The sequence below is a fragment of the Accipiter gentilis genome, chromosome 3 (assembly GCF_929443795.1).
Source record: "Accipiter gentilis chromosome 3, bAccGen1.1, whole genome shotgun sequence".
In the NCBI taxonomy this organism is placed as follows: Eukaryota; Metazoa; Chordata; class Aves; order Accipitriformes; family Accipitridae; genus Astur; species Astur gentilis.
The window spans coordinates 46,974,729-46,995,820 of record NC_064882.1 but is presented as its reverse complement, the minus strand read 5'-3'; the positions used below and the strand labels follow the sequence as shown (position 1 = coordinate 46,995,820).

General features: G+C 41.3%; 1 protein-coding gene across 6 annotated transcripts in view; it reads left to right on the top strand.

Moving 5' to 3' along the window:
• The first annotated feature begins 4,075 nt into the window (after window positions 1-4,075).
• The window catches only part of ALMS1 (ALMS1 centrosome and basal body associated protein), a 74,254-nt gene continuing 57,237 nt past the window's right edge, over window positions 4,076-21,092 (top strand). For 5 of the 6 annotated variants that reach the window (XM_049792677.1, XM_049792676.1, XM_049792675.1 and 2 more), the window contains exons 1-3: window positions 4,076-4,191; window positions 17,625-17,759; window positions 19,370-19,565. In XM_049792677.1, the coding sequence (XP_049648634.1) occupies window positions 4,144-4,191; window positions 17,625-17,759; window positions 19,370-19,565 (379 nt within the window). In that variant the 5' untranslated portion in view covers window positions 4,076-4,143. Of the gene's footprint in view, window positions 4,192-17,624; window positions 17,760-19,369; window positions 19,566-21,092 lie in introns of those variants that run through there. The other variant, XM_049792678.1, reaches the window with a different exon arrangement.

Here is a 21,092-nt window from a genome sequence, read left to right as displayed (position 1 = left end):
CACCTTCTGGGGTCACTGGAAGGAACCACGTACCCTCAGACAGTGGATCTTAGGCATGCTGCATCAGTTTTTTACGATGAGGGTGGTGGGACACTGGACCAGGTTGCCCAGAGAAGATGTGGCTGCCCCATCCCTGGAAGTGTTCAGGGCTGGGTTGGATGGGGCTTGGAGCAACCTGGTCTAGTGGAAGGTGTCCCTGCCCATGGCAGGGGGGTTGGAACTACATGATCTTTAAGGTCCCTTCCAACCCAAACCGTTTTGTGATCCTACACCTAATTAGGGACTGTGAGGCGACCGTTGTCCCAACTTAAATACCCCAGTTAGGTGCCTGAGGTTTGGCAGAGTAGTGCTGGGCCCAAGTCCCTCAGATCATTTTACCTCGTTAAACAGTTTTGTCTGTTTAATCCTGATTTGCTCTTTTGAGATTGGAAACAGCAGTTAAGCCCAGATTCTGTTTATCCCTCAATCTGATTTAGACAGAATCAGCTAATAAACCCTCCTGCTTTCTCCGACAGTATTTCAGTAGTCATGGCAGATTGTTAGCGCTACCGCAGACAGCAAGGAGAAAAATCTTCTTCCAGCTTTCCTCAAAGTCATGTTGACCTACACTGGTTCTGTTCCACCCATTCCAGCTCCTATTTCTCCAGCCTAGTAAACCACGGCAGGTAGCGCAGCCTCCCCATTCATACATTTATTTCCATCTTCCCCGAGCAGCACTGACTCTTTGGTGCCTGTGCTCTAGTCATGAGCTCTAACTCATTATTATCATAGTTATTCCTAATACCTGGTTTCATGTCCTGCATCTGCAATTTGAACTCCTTCATTTGCACTAATACATACACATTTCAGCTCTTCTTTTAATGGAGCACTCCCACTGCCCTTTCACTAATTGAATCACCTACCTAATCAGTCTCGTGTATGAGCACTTTCTTTCTCCTTGCTGCCCACCCTTCTGCCCACTGACACACTTTATCTTCACTCCCTTGCTTTTTCCCTCACATTTTTTTAACCAAGACTAGAGGAAGAGACTACCTGGGTCTCTGCCACTGAACCACATAAATTTTTTTGATCACAAACCAGGAAAAGACAGAGTGGAGCCAGCTCTGTCAGCTGTAAGTGTTCTTGAGATACCTGATACTGAAATATGCAAACACTGAAATAGCTGAGATTTTCCAGAACAGCTGAAGAATCCTGTTGACCAGATCCCAATAATTATGATTTTCCAACTACCTCAGTGCATCCAAATCTGACAGCTTGGAAACTCAATTAGATCTTCAGCAAAATACTTGAAAAACTGTTTAGTATTTCGCTGGTGTGCCAAGAGGTTGGTTAAAAAGTGCAGTAGCTGAGGGTATCACAACCATTCATAGATCACTTTTTATCCTCTCAGGCTGCCTGGTACCATCAGTTGTGGTAAGGGACAGAGACTCTTAACTAAGAGGTCGTAATATTCACAGTACTGTATATCTGCTTTTATTAAACACTTCCACTGAGGTCACATCCAGACTCCTCTGTCGCCTGGGTGCTTTGGCTCTGGATAGAAAGAATCCCCATGTCAAAAGCTTTGCTATTAATGTGTCATTGGCACAAGCCAGGACCTGTTTTGTTTAAATATTCCTTTTTCCAAGATATTTGCAGTCATGGGGGACACCTGTATTTTATAGTCTCCTCTGGAATTAGCACATTAATCAATCACTGTAGTTTAAAACATTACATTTCACCTTTAAAAACCCTTGGGCTTTACTGAGTTTTGGGGGAAGCTGAACCAGGCAGGGCTGGTCAGGCCTGGCGCTCTCTGAAAATCTTCCACAGTGATGGGCTTTTTTAAAATTCCTCTCTGATTTTCATTTCAAGTGACATTTTATTGGAAAGGATTTTAGCATATTACATCTCAGACTGAGTAAGTCTCTGGATATTGTTAGAAAATTAATAAAGAATGTGAACAGCTTCCTGTATGATGTGTAAGCGATAAACATTCAGAAAAACCCTTCCTCCTCCCCTCTCTGCCTGTGAATTGCTCTTCTAAAAATAAAGGGAATGACAGAATTTCTGTATTGTATGACAAGAGGAGCCCTTCAGTCACTTGCAGCAGAGAAAAGCAAATGGCAAGCTTTCTCACAGATGACATTTGGAACTGTTATTAGCGCTACAACATACAGGCTAAATTCTGTTCTCCCTTGCACCGCTGTAATTAGGGGAAAATGGCACTGAAATCAAGCAGGCTATTCCTCGTACCTCCCAGGGAAAGCAAGCGTGGAATTGCTGCTTCTTGCAGCAGTATTTACTTTTTTATTGCTGCCTCTTCTCTTCCTCACCCAGTCACCCCAGGCACGCAGCCTGATATGTGTTATTTTCTTAAGCCTCACTTGTAAATTATTAGGTGATGATTTTTGGGGATGTGCATAAACAAGGACAAGGATAGGCTGAGACCAGCAAATTTAATTGCATTTGTAATAGGAGATGGGTTCAGATATAAGGCTGCATTTTCTTGTCAGCATTTTAATTATTTTAAGGAATGTTTGCCTTGACGTACTTTAGTGTTCTGATTTATCTAGTGCTGAAAAATAACACCTAATTCACTGCAGAATCAACGCAGATGAAAATGAACATACGCTGCCTTTTGGGAGATGTTACGCTGGTTACATGGCAGATAACTGCTACGAGGAGAATAAATAACTCAGGAGACAGAAAATATTATGGAAGTGCCTTTATTTTTCAGTCTACTTCAGCTTCCCTCTGCTTACTAGAGAATGAAAACTGGTGCAGTTATTGTCTTATATGCAGAGAGGTGGACAGTCTGGAGCTATATTCATATGGACAGCTGGATATATTGCTTATAACAACACCAGAAAAGCTTAATTGCTTTTGAGAAGGAGCTCAATAACCTTATGAAAGATTAAATGATGCTCTGTCTGTGAAACATAGATCGTGAAGTGGCAGTCAATGACCCTGGAGACTCCTCTCACTCCTCCATACCTCTCGAGCTGTGGGGGAAGGACTGTCAGTAGCGCACCAGATCAATGATCTGCATCTTCTGCTGCCCTGGCTTCAACTGTCATCTGTTCTTGGTGCTTTAGAGGACAGATAAGTAAATAGAATACAGCTGGACAATCATGATTTTAGGGGGAAATTCCTTCCTTGCCCTTGCTGACAACCAGCTGAAACATAAAATGTTAGTACTTGTACTAAATGCCTCAGGGAGGAGATTAAGGCTGTGTCAGGGGAAAAGCGGAGCTCCTTCCTTCACGGCACCTGAAGGGAAGCAATGAACGATTGCAGGGAGCCCACTGACACCCAGGCCTAAAGGGGTCCTTGCAGAGGTTCATCTCAACTTCCCTGCGTGCCCAGGCAGCAGTGTCTCCCCCAAACTCGAGGCCGGCCCTTTTGCCAACCTGACTGGGAAAATGGTCCCTGACATACCGCCACAGACAGACCACCTCTCCAGGTGGAGAGTTTTGAGTAAGCTGAACGGACTTCCCACCTAGGAAAATCACATCTCGTTCCCTGCTAACACCAACGCTCTCTCAATATGTCAGCCGCCAGATTTTAAGGTATGCTCATCACCGAGCCCCAAAGCTCGCTATGGTCAGCCATCACCCCTCAACAAGTGCACTGGCACAGAAGAACAAGGGAAACCGCTCCCTGTCACAGGAAAAGCACGCAGCCACCACGCTCATTCGAAAAACCTCCCGCTTACAGAAACTTCCCCTCAGTCCGCGCCTACTTCCAGATCGCTCGGACCCAGCGGGCAGCTCTGAGAGCCGGGAGGGAAGAGGGGTAGGGGCTGGAGGGCTGGTTTGTGTGTGTGGAGACCCACCCCGCACCCTTCCCATCCGGGCACTACGCCGCCGCTCTGCGCGCCAAAACGCCGGCTCGCGCTCCCTCAGCCGCCGCTCGGCGGCGCCCGCCCCTCCCCGCCCCGCCCCGCCCTCCAACGGCCACCGGCGGCGCGCGACCGGGGGGGTGGGAGGAGGGGGATGACGGACGCCAGCGCATGCGCGGGGCGGGAGCGAGTCCCTAACGACGGGGCGGGTTGGCAGGGCGGCGGCGCATGCGCAGCAGGGCGGGGCGGGTTCGCGCCGGCCCGCCAGTCCCGGGGCGGCCGCTGTGAGGAGAAAAGGGGCTGCCGGTCTGTCTGCTGCTATGGAGTCGGGAGAAGAGGAGGAGAAGGAGGAGGAGGAGCGGGTTCCTGTGAGTATGGGGGTCTGCGGTGGGGTTCGGGCAGGCCACCTTTGGGGGCAACGTGGCAGGGAGGCGGTAGCAGCTCTGAGCAGTCCCTCACCCTGCCTCCGGCCTTGTGTGGGGGGTTGTGTGTGACAGGCTGGTTCACTCATGTTGCTCCTTTTCCGCCGAGGAAACTGGCCTGATCTCATCTTCTGCCCCGGGAAGGGGCTATCGCTGACTGATTCTTCTGCCCCCCAAAAAAAGGGGGGATGCAACTGACCTAAGCCCCCCCCCCCCCCCCCCCCTTCTCCAGCCCCGGAGAAAAGGGGGGCTGTGACCCGTCTGATCCCTCTCCATCCCCTGCATTCTCCCCTGGGAGGAGGGTGTCTGTAACTGGCCTGATTCCTCCTCCTCTCCTGGGAGGAGGGTGTGTAATTGTCCTCTTTCCTTTGTGCCCTGTAGAGGTGTGGGTGCAGCTGGCTTGGTCACTAACCCTCCTGGGAAGTCAGGGCCAGTGTGGCTGGAGTGGCTCCATGGAGCCATTCATGCCCTAGAAGGGCTCATACGTGGCTCTGTGCACTTTGCTGTGTTCATGTCAATGCTGGAGATGGGGAAGAGATCTCTGGAGGTTGTGGGTGTCCCATCACGTCCTGCCACCCCCATGTTCTGGAATCACATCTTCCTGAACTTGCCCTTTGTGAGAGCATGGGGAAGCTTCCTTCCTGTGGTGTTGCACTGTTCTGGCATCTGGTCTGAAGTGTCTCACTGTTCTCATGGTGGTTTCCAGAAATGTAAAGGGCTTATAGCACCTGCACAAGTTCTGACTCTTGCAAATTGTTGGGAGGCGTCTTTGTGCAGGGTACATGAACAGCTGATGTTGGGCACTTGGGTCTGGAGATCTTTATGGATGTCACATCCACAGTTCTGTATAAGAAAGATGTAAGAGAACAATGCAAAATGAAAAGTTTCAAGATGGCGATCACTCCAGAGCTTCATCCCAGAGCTCTGAAGGAACTTGGAGGTGCAACAGCCAAATGACAACCAGTGGTAGATGCCATATCAATTTTTACAAACATTCCCTGCGAAGAACCACGTCTTGGTACAGGTTTCAATCTTAATCAGGAAAAATAATAGAAACTAAAACAAAGACTGGAAACAGCCATGTGAATAAAACTGACATGTTAAAGGCAAGTCCGGCCTTAATGAAGATGTGAATATGTGAACTCAAGATAGTGTAGTCTGAATTCGGTTTCCAGAAAACTTCTGCTGAAGGACCTTCACCATATGTATTCAGGAAGGCTGGTTTGTTACAGGATAGAAAGGACAGTTCTTGCACGGCTGTGTATTCTTGTATATATTTAAGTAGAAAGGAATTTAATTTGAATGCTGATTTACAGACAAATTTCACAGTGAACTTTATGATTCTAACTTGTATGTGACATTATAGACAAGTGAACTCGCCTCTTGCTTCTTGTTTTGTCTTCATGGTATTCATCACAGGTCAGTTGATTTTGATCCTTTTTGGTTGTCAAGTTTTGTTGTTTTATGGTGGCCATTGCTTCCTTCTCTATGTTTGTTTTGCACTGTGGTTTAATTGCTGCTCTGACAACCAGAGCTCAGCTCTGGGAATACCAGGTGGAGCTGAGCCAAGCTTGTTGCTAGTGTACTGCTGCCCTTCTGGGTCAAGGGGATGCAGGTGCAGATAGATAGTAGGCCAGGCAGATCTTCTGTCTGTTGTAGTATGGCTGCTTTACACCTTTATTGTATATTTCTGTTGCAAGAGACTATTTTAGCTATGATTTCAATTGACAAAGAGAGAATAACACTGAAAACCTGCGTTTGTAACTTGTAACATGCAAGGCCGTAGTTTCATGACTGCCATATAAATCAGCAAGTCCCAGCTTGCCTGTCAAAAGAAGTGACCTGTGCTGCTGTGCCCTGGTTACTTGTTGCTTCTGTGTTGTTTTGTCGCCTATTCCAACAGACAGTAAACCAGCGCAGCTAGGCAGTGGACTGTTCATTGTGGTTAAAATTGGCTTAAGAAACATCTACTCAACTCTTACCTCAAGCTCTTGCTTACTGAAGAGAGACTGGGACCGTATCTTCCAGCCAAAGTGCCAGTTTATGATAATTTAAAGACATTATGGAACTTTTGGCATCAGACTGTAAGAGTTAGAAGAAATTCTGTAACCAACGTAGTGATGCTTTTTACTGTTTATTCTATTTCTTGTTTTATTGCTGAAAAAACTTTGTACATTTCCTCTCTTCGTTTATTTTTGATTATGAGGGTGATTTAAGCCCTGTCCTGCAAACTTTTTTATTCTACATCTAGCTAAGTGTAAGTATTACAAATAAAATCCAGGAGGATCAAGCTTTTGGTTCTCATTCTTAAATGCTGCGAATTGATGGCTACATTCCAGAAAGTCCATCATTAATAGCAATTTTTCTTTTTTTCCTTTTTTAAAGCTAATTGTAAACATCAGACTAAGGTACCTACTGACAGAGGTACCTTTTATTTCAATGGTAATTTAGTGTGGAAAAGGTAAAGGAATGAGCATTTTCTTAAAACTCAGGGGACAGTACAATACAAAATACAGCCCTTGTAAGTATGATCTAAACAAACAAAAGAAATAATTAAAAATCGGGGGATACTCAGTTCTTTTTCAGCGGTCCAAAGCTGAAAATGTAAAGAAGTAGTTGACGTTCTCATTACATAAAAGCATTCAGGAACACTGTTAAGTGTTCATATTGGAGTTATGATTTGGACAGCAAGCAGTTAAGGGCTTTTTGCACAGGAATGAAAATAAGATGGCTAAGCTATGTTGTGTGAAACTAAATTTTGCCTTTAGTTGTAATAAGTAGAGAAGAGTTTGATGCTTGGAGGAAAGTTAATAGTTTTGATTATTAGCTGTTAGCTTGCTGAAGTGGCTGTAGCAGTGCTAACATGTTAGGAATTTAGTATGTTCTTGTAATTGGAAATTAGGCCCTCATCTAGGCTCCCTTTCCCACAAGAGGTTCAACCAGATGATCTTTCAAGGTCCCTTCCAACTGAGCTATTTTATGTTTCTATGAAACCCAAAATAATTAGTTCTGAATTACTAGAGGAATCTAGTGTCAGTTGCAACAAAAGGGGATAAACCCATAGGTTCATTTAGATCTTCCTTCTTGCTCTGTGTGCATAGTAGAAGAGCGTGTGTGTGAGAGGTAGTGCCTGGGGTGGTGGAGGCTCAAGAAAGTGACTGCTTAGGTAAACCTGACGTACCCAAGTCCATAGGGCTGGACTGGGTCTATCTGAGGGGGTGGTGGAACTGGTTGATGTCACGAAAGGCCCCTTTCTATCATCTTTGAAAGGTTGTGAGGACTGGGAGATATTTGTAATAACTGCAAAAAGGCTGATGTTATGCCCTTTTTCAAGAAGGGCAGGAAAGAGGACCTGAAGAACTACTACCCAGTTAGGCTAGTCAGCTGTTCAAAATCTGACTGGTGGTGTTCCTCTGGGATCAGTCCCTGGGCTAATGCTGTGTGATGTTATCACTGGTGACCCAGGTGGACAGGGTGAATACACTCGCATTGAGTTTGTGGATGACAGCAAGTTGGAGGGAGGGGTTGATATGCTGGAGGACAGGGCTGCCATTCAGAGGGACCTTGGCAAGCTGGGCTCATGGCCCAAGAGGAAGCTCACGAGCTTTAGCTATAAAAAAAGCGGAGTCTTTCTTGCTGAGAAAATCCACATACATCAGTACTGACTGGTGGCCCTTCAGAGAAGAGCCTGAGGACCTGGTGGACAGTAAGTTGAATGCGAGTTGACAGTGCACTCTTTGCAGCAATGAAAGCTAGCCACACATTGGGCTGCAATAATAAAAGCATAACTGGCAGATGGAGGGAACTGAATAGTGTCTCTTCTTGGCCACAGCTGGATCCTGCCTCCTGTTCTGGGCTGCCAGCACAAGAGAGAGGTCAGCAAAGTGTCCTGAGTCTGGTGGAGGCCACCAAGGCTGTCAGGGGGCTGGAGCACTTGGTGCATGAGGAGAAGCTGCGGAGGCTGGGATTGTTTGGCCTGGGGGGGAGGAGGCTGAAGGTGAGGATCTGGCAGTGGTGTTTCCCTGCCAGAAGGAGGGTTTAGAGAAGGCAGAGGAAGAGTCTTCTTGGAGGCGTACGGTGACAGGACAAGCAGCAGTGGTGATGTGTTACAGCATGGAGAAATTCTAACTGGAGACCAGGAAATCAGTTTTTCACGAGGAGGGTGGTGAGGTGGTGGAGCAGGGCTGCGCAGAGGTGGCGGAGCCTGCATCCTTGGAAATAGTCACAAGTTGAGAGGATGGGGGCTGAGTAGCCCGTTCCAGCCTTGAAGTTAGCGCTGCTTTGAGCAGGAGGTTGGACTAGGTGACCTCCAGAGGTCTCTTCCAACCTCACTTACACTGTGATTACATGAATAAACTTCCGCTTCAGGCATTAAGGTTTATTACAGTAATCAGCTTTCAGATTGCCTTACAATGCCCACGGCTGAGGTGTGACTGAGAACAGAGAGTGCTGTCAGCCTTGGAAGCCTTACTTTCCTAGGAAACCGAGCAAAAAATAGGCAGAATTGTTGCAGATCAGCAATGATTAATTTTCCACTTGTTGTTTTAGGATACTCCATAAAGCTATTGATGTTATAAACTTGACAGTGGAAACTACTATTTTTAAGAGATTCAAAATGATGTGCTAGCAATCTTTGCAGTGTCAGTGTATATTGTGTAAATATATGGGTTACCTTTCTGGAATGCTTTCAGCACATCCCCGACAGTTTACTGTGTCATGAATCTTCCCTTGTATTTGAGATCTGCTGCGCTCGTTCTGATCTCTCATGGACATTTTAAAGCCCAATGTTTGTTTCACGAAAATAATAAAACAGTTCAGAACTTACACAGCGCCTGATGTACTGGTTGGTGGTGCCTTCAGTGCCAGGAGGGAATGGTGTGGGTCTGAAAAGTACTGCTAGCATGCCAGTCCTTACTGAAAAAAACAAGGTGCAGATTAAATAATTCATGTTTCTCATACCTGACAGCACCAAATCATTGTTGTGTTTTTCTGAAAAATATTTTTGAAATCTCTATTATTTACTGGTATGTTCGTTCATACATGAACTTCTAGTGCTGAACTGTTTGGGAATTTTGTTATTTGTTTCAGTACCTGGACTTAAATGCTGACAATTTTCATACAACTTGTGGCACTGGGCTTCTGACAAAAAAAAATCTCTGATGTAAAAACTTATTCTGCATTTGAATGAGACTTTTTTTTTAACTATGTTCTGACAGACAAAGTAGGGTTGATACAGACTATAAAGCCACAATAAATGAAATTATTGGGTTATTGTGAAGTGCAGTCGCATTTATGTAACTGTAAGGGAATTCTGAGTTTGCATGTAGCCTCTGAAGTGCTTTTGCACAGCAGTTGCTTTGCTTTTCGTTGACCGTTCATTACAAGCTGATAATTGCACCATGAAATGAGCAGGTAGGTTAAGACAGTGGGACCTACATTCTTTGTGTTCTGGCCAAATTGTTTCTTTAATCTTCAGGGACACAGTGGTCAATTCCATGTTTTAACAGGTAAATATGTCCCTCTTTCTCCATGTTCCTTTGTTCCTTCCCCACAGCTGGGGAAGACCTTGCCCTGCAGCAGTGGGTTGCTGACTCCAAGTGGCATGAGGCTTGCACTGCACTGTCGGTACAGGTGATGGGAGGGAGCTCGCACCTTAGTTTGCTTCTGCTTCGTAAGGCATCTTAGACAGGGGAGAAAGCCATGCTACAGGCTGGAAAGCTTGATTTTTTAAGTATTATTTGTGACAACTTTTTATATTTTTAAAAAGTTATTAGCACATGCAATTTGAACATAAACTAATGGACAAACAAAAACTAGAACCTTGTAGTATGTAGTACAAGTTGTGTAGCTATGTAGAAACCTCCTGTGAAGGGATTTCAGTCATGCATCATTTGGGTCCAGTTATTTGGCAAACGTGCCTGGGGTTTGTAGGAGGGGGACTTTTCTGCATCTGTATTCAAAACTAATTGTGTATACAGACAGTCAAATTCATGCTTGTCTGAAATATAAACTGTTTATTTAATTATTCATTAACTGTGGTTTTTATATTGTATGCTTCTTTTTCCATTAGGAGTAGGTGATAAAAGCACAGAAATGCAAGAATTTAGAACAAACTATTTAGAACCACTTGAAATAAATTGTTAAGAAAATACACAGTGTGACTGTTAAGGACAATTGATATCAAACCTGTTTAATTATCATCTTTGAGAGGGTAAGTGATCTAGTAGCTGAAGGGGTGGTGGAGTATGATTGTATCGTGACCTCAGAAGAGTTTTTGATATTGGGATGAACTAAGGAAATACGCAGCAAGTTTGGAAGGCATTTCAGGTACAGTTTTTTATCTTTTTCCCTGGTTAAGTATTTTCATTGATGAATTGCATGATTAGTAGGTGGTGAGACCTAGAAAATAAGTAGATAAGGCTGTGCTGGGGAAAGTGATAAATGCTTTGGAAAATGGTATCGGAATTGGAAATGTTCTTGACAAAATGGGGGAAAATAAGTCCTGAAGTTAGCAAGATGAAATCCAGCAAAGGCAAGTTCAGAGTGGGATCTACCTCTAGTGCTGTTACGTGATCACCTTAATTTGGTGTAAATGCTTGCTGATGTTGGAAGAGTTGGTCCTGAACTACACTGCCTGTTTTTGAAGGGTTAATGATTTTGCAGCTGCATGTTTAGATGGGTAAGGAAGCTGAAACCCAGATTTACACTGAATTAACCTGGCCACATACCTCTGATTTTTAGGAGGGAAAAATGAGATGAAATGACATGTTTGGAAGAAATTACAGTGTATTTCTGATGTTTTGGGAAGATCAGATTGTTAGAGTTACTAATCTAGGGAATTTTCTTTCCCATATCTATCTATGTCGTCTTCTGTGTTGTGCTGTGTTCTATTGTATGATACTTTTACTGGGATATTTTCAGTGGTCTGTGGGTCAGAATAAAGTATGGAGAGCTAAGCCTGGATACTCAAACTTTCAGCAGTTCAAAACTGAGAAACATTCATATTTCTTTCTATGAAATGTAGCATCAGTTAAGGATGCCAAACAGGAGCTGCTGTTCCTACCATTTAAGTTAATGGCACTGTGTTATGTGGGGGTGGTTGTAGTTATTCAGCTTTATTTTTGTCTTTTCCTCTCATTATGTATTTAGCAGCAAAAGCTAACTTTTGATGTATTGGATTTCAGGAAGAAAAACCTTGTTAAATTTATGTCATTTGAATTTAATTACATGGAAGCCCTCAGAGATGATTATACTAATTTACTAAATCCTAACTTCTTGCTTGCAGCTGCTTTGTTATGTACCCTGTACCGTGGTACACAGAGTACTAATATGTAGCAGATTTCTTCCATTGTGCTGTTTCTTTAATATTGCTTTTTGGTATGAGGATTAAAATGAAATAATGAAACAGAATGTGCTGTTGCCTGTTTGTTTCCTTCCAGCTGCTAACCCATGAGGTCCTAGTGACTCGGCTGTCTTTGAAAAGGAGAGATTATTTCCTTTACAGTGTTTTGTCAATGCTGTGTCAGGTTCCTTTGAAGAGCACTGCTAAAGGCACGGCACAGCCTTATGTACGTAAGCATTAGAAACTACAGCTGATGAGTGTGTGGGCCTTAAGCCCTGCCACTTGGAGCTGGGGCATTTGTTATGTGAAAACACAAATCATGCTCTGGTGCTAGCAGGAGAATCCTACTTGTGTGGGAAGTATTTGACTTCAGGAAGTGTTCATCTTTCCTTAAGGTCCTCCTATTACTTCAGTATCTCAGGCATGGTTGGCTTTTAATTCTCTTTGATTTTGGAGCATAAAACTTGGATGTATGCAGTTGTGGGTATATGCAGTTTTGTAACACTTGCATTTTTTTTGTTTGCTTTGGAGGAAATTTTGAAAGAGCAAACTCCAAAGAAGTCTTAGGTTTTTCTGGGAGGATTTTATGAAATGCATTGGTATAACTAATACAGTTTGAGAGAAGCGTGGACATGGTTCTTCTGATGATGTGCAAGAGTTGAATGATTTAAATAGTGGTATTGGAATGGGTAAATGTATTAGTTTTCACTGAGCATTTGCTAGGTGGGCAGCTCTGAAGGTGGGGCAGTAGGATTGCTTCTGGATTTGTAGAGCTTTTGGCTTATTGGGTTGGTTGGTTTTTCAGGATCGTTGCCTTCCTGGGAGAATCAGTCACTGATGGTAATTTTTTTCACGTGAGATTTCTTGGGTTGAACGCTACTGATGTTTTCTGAGGAGCATGTTTCATTGGAGAATTCCTGACTAATTATAAGTCTATTCCTTTCTCAGGGTGTTCTGCTTCATCTCCCTTCCACCTGCCCCAATTCAAATCCCCTTCCCCTCCCACCCCCCAATAGCATTGCAGAAAGATCAGTAGTTTACAGGCATTTGATAAGAAACGTTGACAAACAGCAGCTGGAAATCAGAACTAGTAAACCTGGATGGAGTTGGGAGACTAACAATGAGTGTTTCTTGCTTTTCTGCCTCCCACCCCCCAATAGCATTGCAGACAGATCAGTAGTTTACAGGCATTTGATAAGAAACGTTGACAAACAGCAGCTGGAAATCAGAACTAGTAAATCTGGATGGAGTTGGGAGACTAACAATGAATGTTTCTTGCTTTTCTGCCATATTTTTTTTCTGCTTGTTTAAACACAAAAGAAGTGTGCTTCTTGTTTAGAGAGTTGCACACTGCAAAATCATTTGAATTATAACAGAAATTGACTCTAAATACGTTTTCTCTACAGTTTTGCCACCTTCTTCTACAGTTTGCCACTGTGCAGGCCACTTTTCATGTTCATGATGCTATAGCATCACTGTGACCATGACAGCAGCTACTTACCTATTTTAATATTTCCTGTAAAGGGTATCATGTTACCTAATTGTGATACAAATATTTCTTTCTTACCTCATTTCACGTTCTTATTCATGCTTTTATATCCTTGGCTTGTGATGCTGTAGGTGTTCTTCTTTTTGACTTTCTCTCATAACCTACAGGCAAAGACAGATGAAATTTTAGAGCACCAAGTAAGAGATGTGCATTATGGTCAGATCAGACTACTCAGGGAATCAGCTCTGCTGCTGATTTGCCATATTGTTGTACACTAAGTTCTCTGTGCCTAGTAAAAGGAGGATAAATATTTATCATGCACATTCTAAAGTAGTGCTGTGAATCACTGTTTATGAAATGTTTTTGGGCCTTTACATGCAAGGCGCTATGTAAGTGCTCTTAGCAATAGTAATACTAATTTGATTCCTTCCTGCTCTTCTGGGTGACTGAGTATTTGAGCCTTTGGTAGCTCTGGATATAATTGTACTCTGAATCTTCTAGAATATTGCTATTTGTAGTAATCGCATCATAACTCATTAGCATTTCTTCTTGAGAAATCTGCATATGATACATGTTTGGCTCTGTTTTCCCAAAATAAGACTGGTTGAACCTATTCCAAATTCTAATGTGAAGTGAATGGGTTTTGAAAACTGTAAGTGCTAAGGGAGTGTTTGGAAGGAGGAAGTATTTCTGAGAGAGAAATTTCCACAAAGTAGAAGCTCAGTTGTACTTTATCCTTCTATACTCTCATTTTATCCCTGTTTGCCCAAGACTTCTTCAAATTAAATTCTCTCTCTGAGGAAGATTCTTGCTGACTTTAGTGAATTGTGCTTCCCCCCCATTCTGTAATAAAATATTTTGGTGAAAGATTAAGAAATGAAGCTACAGGTAGAAGAAACCTGTTCAGATGATGATTTTCATGTTGTTTTCCTTGTAGTGTTGTGACAATATGTCACTCAGGTACATTGAAACTGTATGGGGAAAAGGCTCAAATTCAAAGTTTGGCTATAAGGTTTAATGGAATTATTATCTTGGTGATATTTTCTTTAGGTTGCCAGTCAAATTTTTTTTTCCTGAAAGCAAGTTAAACAGTAGTCTTTGGAAACTGAAGAATTCTCTTCATGTGAAGTGGTTCCTCTGGCATGCTGGTGGGTAGAGAGAGGGAAGTCTGCGACGCAACTGCTGCAGCATGGAAAAAGGATTATAATTTAAGTGGCTGACAGGTATATAAGTAATTAAATGATTTTGAGAGGAATTGCACACCATAGGGTGAAGGAGGTAATTTTAAAGGGGAGAATGAAGAATAACATGCACAGTTTGGTTTAGTCTTTTGTTTGTTGTGTGATCTTGAATGCTGTCATTACTCATTTGTTCTAATATCTTTTAGAACACCCACTTAAATTAGCTATGCTCAGCTTATCTAAATAAAATCAGTAGCTTTTTTTTTTGGAATTTGTTTTCTAATCACAGTATGGGTCCCTTACCTAATGCTATTGATTTCCAGTTGGATTAATAAAATTGCCCTCTTCTGAAGATGCATGTTGTAAACCCAAATTTTCAATAATAGGCCTTAATTAAATTACCAAATAGCTATTTGAATGCTTTGCATTCAGAGTTATTGTCAAGTTCACTTCAGTGCTGCTTCTTTTAATGACTTAATTAGAATGAACAATAGGAACTAGGGAAATGCAATAGGGATTGAATATATGCATACAGGCTACAATTACTACCTTTTGTCCCAATACAAAGCCCAAACAAACTTATTTTGTGCAGGGAATTAATTTGGAAGAGTACTTTCTGCCTGGTTGAGTCCTAGTTTTATAGGTGTGATTTGCACATGATCAGTAATAAACATCTTCCTTTTGAGTGCTATAGCTTTTCTAAACATGGACAAAAATATTCTCGCCATTCCAAGTAATTTACTTGACAGCGCTGACCTGTATAGAAGGCTACATCATGTCTTTATTTCAGTAATGCTGTTTTGTGGAAGATTTTAAGATGGCATATGGTACTGAAATTCTGGGAATTGTTGTCCTTCCAGAAGCTAAAATTTTTGAGATTACTATGTAGAGTTGAGGTTTTTGTAACTGCCTGAAAAGTGTAGTGTAGAGGTGTTGCCCCAATGATGTTCTTTAGTTTGCAGTCGGACATTTGAGCAAGTGGCTTATTTTAAAGGAAAAACTGGGTGTTTAGGGGGTAAAAGGAAAAATCTTGAATTGGAATCCCATCTTACAAGTGAAGTGGGCTGCAGTTTCCAGGGAGGAAGAGTTTAAGGGTTACCTGTTGCTCATGGGCAGAATTGGGGCTGAAGCTAATGGGAGTCTGTGTGGTGCTTTGCCGGTGGGTCTTGGCAGTCCCCTGACCAAATGTTTAAAGGCAAGAGAAGTTCAGCCTACCTTCAGCTCTGCGTGTTCTCGGAGTTAGTAAGGGTGAAAATAAGCTATTCACTGCAAGGTTGAACGCCTGATAATTCAGGATTAGAGGGAAGGCCCAAACTCTCTCTCTGTAGGTGACAGCCCAGCCACTGGGTGATTATTTCAGGTGTCTCTTGAACAGGTGAGTCAGAATTGAAGGGGCTTTCCTCAGCTTATCTCTGAAACTTGTAGTTCCACTGTCTCTGTGGCAGAATTAATGGCGTCTTAGGAACATGAGATGGATAAAGATTCATTTGTGATGGCTGTAATTTCTTTTTTGTAGATGGATTGAAGATGTTATGTTTTGTATAAGAATCACATACAACTGAGGTGCCATAAATAGTCAAGAGTGAACTCACCTTTCTTAAGTTCCAATATGGACTAGCAGTCTTGTAATAAATTAAAAAAAAATTTAAGCTTTTATTCACATCCTTTCCAGCTTTTTAGTACATAAGAATGAAACAATTCAGGTGCCAATTTAGCTAAACTAGTAGGTAATAATATTACACTTAAAGAAAACAATCTTAAATGCTGAATTTTACATGTTTCTTTTACATTGAAACAGGTCTCTGTTCTGGACTTTAAGCTTGTGTCTGATCTCTTAGAATGTAATCAATGTCTTCATGAAAACTCTTATAGCTTGCTTTTTTTGTCGTAAAGGTTGGAAATGGTATGCTCAGTCTATCAAGGTAGATTTGTGCTACTGAATGGAAATTTCCAAATAAGTATTAGACCAATTTATCAGGAAATCTATTTAAAGAAGAAAAAAAAGCCAGTTGTCACTGACTGGAGGACTTCATAACTGAAGGCATATATCCAAAAGTTTTATAACTATTCATGTAGAAGGTAGGCTTCTGGGAAATCACTTGGTTCTCTTTCACTGACCCTCTCCTTTTCTCAGTCTGTGACCTTTTACTTCTGCCCTTCACATGTCACTTGCCCATACTATGGGCCGTTGTAGTTCTCACAGCAGCCAGATACTGCCAGACAGTAGATACATAATTCACAGTACAGGAGTAGGTTGTGGGGAACTTCCTCCTGCCCGGCGCACTGCAGTGGTCTTCAGATCCTGCCATTTCCTGGCTTGGTCACTAAAAAATACCTCTGAGGGTAGCTTGGCTTTTTGAAAAATTATTAGTGAGTTAAACTGGAACTAGAGTTGATATGAGGAAGAGGATGAGGACAGAGAGGGGTGTTAAAGAGGTGGGGGAGCTACACGTCCTCCTGGTTGAGGCTTCATGTTAAATTGCTGCATTAATAATATTACCTGATATTGTCCAGTGCTAGTCTCCAGGTCTTTTTTAACTACTTTCCTGGAACATTTTTGTTTGGGCTGAACCTTGGTTTTCCAGAAATGTCTATTTTCACAATTATATACCATTGTGTTTGAACCTGTCTGTCTGTCTTGTCTGGAGAAAGCTGTTACAGTTGCTGTGACCTCAGGCGTGGGATATCGTGGAAAAGAAATTTCATTCTCACTGCAGAACAGCTTCCTCTGTTATCTCGTGGGGAAAAAAAAAATGTTACAGCTGCTTTTCTAGGCAGAAGTCCAATTTAACTTCAATTCATCCCCTCTATGTATGTCAGGTATTGCTAAATTATAATATAGAAATCAACCTAGAGTTGCTTTAATATATTTACATAAGATGCCCTTTAAAATTTAGTTTACAGTATTGATATAATTAAAAACCTTCTGTTTTTAATAATAAAATAATAAATAAATAACTATTAAAAAACCCAACCAGACAGGACAAATGTCAGAACCTGACTTTGATCAAGATGATGAGTTTTTTGGTATTCTGTGATTTCCCTCAGGGCTGCATCTACATGGGTTGGAAATAAGAAATAAATTTCTGGCCCTTGGAAATGATTTTCTGCACATTAGCCAAGCATGCTTACTGTTTTTTGGGATCTGAAGTGGCAAATGAATCTGCCTCTTTTAGTTAAGTTTTGGGGCTGTGGATGGAATTTAGGTCACTGTCTAAGTACGTTGAGGTAGACACCCAACTCTTGGCGTTGGGGATGGCTTGAGTGTTTTATATATTTCATTGTTCATTACTTAAATAAATATATACATATGTTGAAATGCCAAGAAATTATTTTCAGTTTTAAAAGCACATATTGTTTCTTTTAGCTTATTGCAACAACTCCACCACATTGTGGCTGGAATGAAGAATCATTAAGCCGCAGCAGTAGCGAAACCCAAGCATCAGTTACCAGTGGGATCTCCCTAGGAGAAGCAATACGTCAGAAAACTGCCACTAATTGGGTATTTGTACTATGCTTTGTTTTGCTTGTGGTTGCAGGTTAATTATGTGATTGAAAATAATACAAAGTGCTCTATCTGTGTAATTTAGATTGCCACTGTCCTTGCCCTGTAAAGGTCTGCGTTTCTCTATCTTGGAACAGCAGAAAACCAGGACTATTGTGAGCTCTGACAAGTCATTTAGTCCTGATCCAAGTGCTACAAAGCTTTCTGACATCTGTCATTCAAAGCGGAATCCTCAGTAGTTAAATGATTTTTAATTTTTTAAAATTTTTTAATATTTTTTTCTCCCCCTTCCCCTTCTTTCTGTTTTCTGGTTATAAACCTAGTATATTTTCCAGTGTAATGTTTTCTTCTTTGCAACAGTATCTTTGATCTGTATTCCCTTTGTAATCTGCTATAATTGTGGTCCTGCTACTGCCTCTTAAAATGTCACATCTGTCTACCTCGAAATAACTGGTTTACATGTTAGTACAGAGCCATGCTTCAGTTCATGTGAAATCTGACTACTTTTAGACCTTAGTTTTAATGACGTGTTTCATATGTGATTAAGGAAAACTGTATTCACATTGAGATACAGTCATAGTAGTTCTATCTGATGGATATGCTGCCAAATATTTAATTACTCTGAGAACTGCATAAGATCACAGGTGTTTTGAAGAGACTGAGTTGATCAAAAATTTTATTTCCAAATGATTATAAGAATCTTGTGCAAAAATTATAGTTCATATAGCAAAATTCTGATGTGGACAGTAGCCTTTAATACCTTAGTAGTGGTTCAAAAGCTAGAGGAGCTTGCAGCTGTTGAGTAGGGATAGTGCTGTACTTCTACCAATTCAGTGGGACACTTTCAATTACGTATATGTTAATATAAGCAAGAAAGCTATATATACTGATGATAATGGTTTGCCTTATAAATGATTGATATTCTTAATTCTCTGCACTGAAGACTGGTCTGTGCCTTTTCTGTAATTAAAATTTATCTGTTTAATTACTTCCCCAGTAATCCCAATGCAAATTCTTCAATGAATTATGTGAACTAAAGATGCTTCTTTCCATTTGAACACTAACTGAAAGTCTTTTTCTTAAAATATGCCAAAGAATTGGCTGGGGTTGTCAGGCATTGTCTGTGTGAACTCAGAATTTCTGTAACTAGAAACTTTCGTTCAAGACAAATTAGAAACTGTTCTGCTTGTTAATCCCCAGTTGTACAATGCAAACCATCTTTACTACGCAGCGTCGGCAACTGTATTGGCCGAGCATCCTACTGAAGCATATCAAGATTTTTCGTTCCAAGTGAGAGACTTCATTCTGGTTTGGAAAAAGCCTTCTGCAGTGGCAGGATTTGGAGATGGAGCTCAGTTTCAGACAAGTGATGGAAGGCTGTTGATCAGAGAGATGACAGCTTAGGCAGTAGTGAGAACTGACTGTGGACTTGAGCAGTTCATAGTGCATCATAATTCTTTTACATTAAAAACTGAGTATTTGTATAGGAAATGCAATTTAGAAGCAATAATTCCATTGTTTCACAACTTAGTCTTTATTTCCTTCGGATATATGTCTTAAAACTTTCTTGATGCTTGAGCACTTTTTTTCTTTCCACCTGTTCTTAGGAAATCGAGTCATGGTATCAACTTCCAGCAGAAGTGGATACCAGCCATTTAACTGCTGCCTCAGAGACAAAGCTTGGCCTGACTTGCAATAGAAATGACCTGACGGAGTTCCCTACGCTGGAGGAAGGAGTGTTGCCTTCAGCAGAAGCATCTAGAAGGCAGTCTCCTGGAGATACAGCATATGGCTTACTGCTGGGTATGTTCAAAGATGCCTTTTGTTTAACTGCTAAACACTTAGGATTTCAACTTTTCCTTTTAAATCAGTCCCTAACCTGGATTTGACTTCTTTTAGTGAGAACTGGTGTTTACAAAATACATTCTGTGTAATTTTATCATCAAAGCCTGTCTTCAAAATGAGATAGAGGGCTTGTATACCTTCCCTGGATCTTTTAACAGGTGAACTGATTATCTTTTGGTCTCAGGTAAAGCTATAGTCTTGTCTTCTTAATAGTGAATTAATAGTAAACCTGAGTAAAGTTAGAAATTTTTGGGGTTCTCTCTAGGTGAGGTGATAGTTCTCTGTGTCCTTAAAATCTGTATTAATTTGTTAGTCAAAAATCTTTGTTAATTTCAAAATAGTAAAGTAGATATAATTGTAACACAATTTTTGTTTTGTAACACAAAAAACTGTTTGGTGGGAGTGTGTGCATACTTGTGCCTCTTATATACTCAAACTACAGTGTGCTGCATCTGTGTTTCATTGCTTCTTATAGGATTTCTTTATAGACAAAGTAATCTCCAAATACAGTTTTAAAAATTTTTCAATATCCCTTTGCAAAGGTATGTTGTAAGTATTACTGCTCTTTAATTAATCACTATATGTATTTCTTTTCAGATAAGAGGAAAAACTGAGATACTATAGGCAGAAGTATTGTACTGCTGCTAGACTTAACCCAAACTATCTAGATAAAGGGATTTGCTTATGTAGGAAGTTAGCATAACAAAGGCTGCATGGAGGGGGAAGGTGGTAATTATTTACAAAATGTCTAAGTTTATGCTTACCCACTTTCACTGTTGCACTCACAAGCACCAGCTCTTCCCCCCTGCCCCCCCCAAGTGGTTTAGCTTGCTGTAACACCATGGCCTGTGCATACTAGCTATCAAGACCTGGGGTGGTGCTTTGCTGTAGCCCACTGTCCTGTTGGGCTAACAGAAAAAGGAGATTGTGCCTGTGAAATGCAGCAACCTTATCCTCCCATTGTTAGAGCACAGGACCTTCTGCTAATGAGTCCTCTGTTCTGGTGCTTAAACACAAGTTTATACACACTTTCTTTCTTCATTCATATCAATATTAATATCTTTGTGACAAGTCCTTACGTTTCCCTCTGGGTTTGGACAATACCCGTATTGGAATGTACCACATTAATATGGATATCTATTTTTTCCAATATATTGGTCATCTGGGCCTCAGAATGTTTTTTATCAATTGGTGTGGTATCTTCAGTATTGTTAATCATAGTGCTAAGATGTGAAAACCTGTGTGCAATGTGTTGATGAATTTTAAATGTTATTATTAACAATGCAATTTGAAATAAAAAAAACCCTCTTGGGTGTTAAAAACCTAATTGTAATACAGCTGTGAGTATCCTTTAAGAACAATACACAGGTGGTGAATAGGGTTTCTGCATCACTTAATCATAATAGCTGTTGGTTTTCTAACATAATATGGAGTTTTCTGACTTGGTGTTTCCTTGTACTTTAGCTTCTTGTTCTATTTATCATG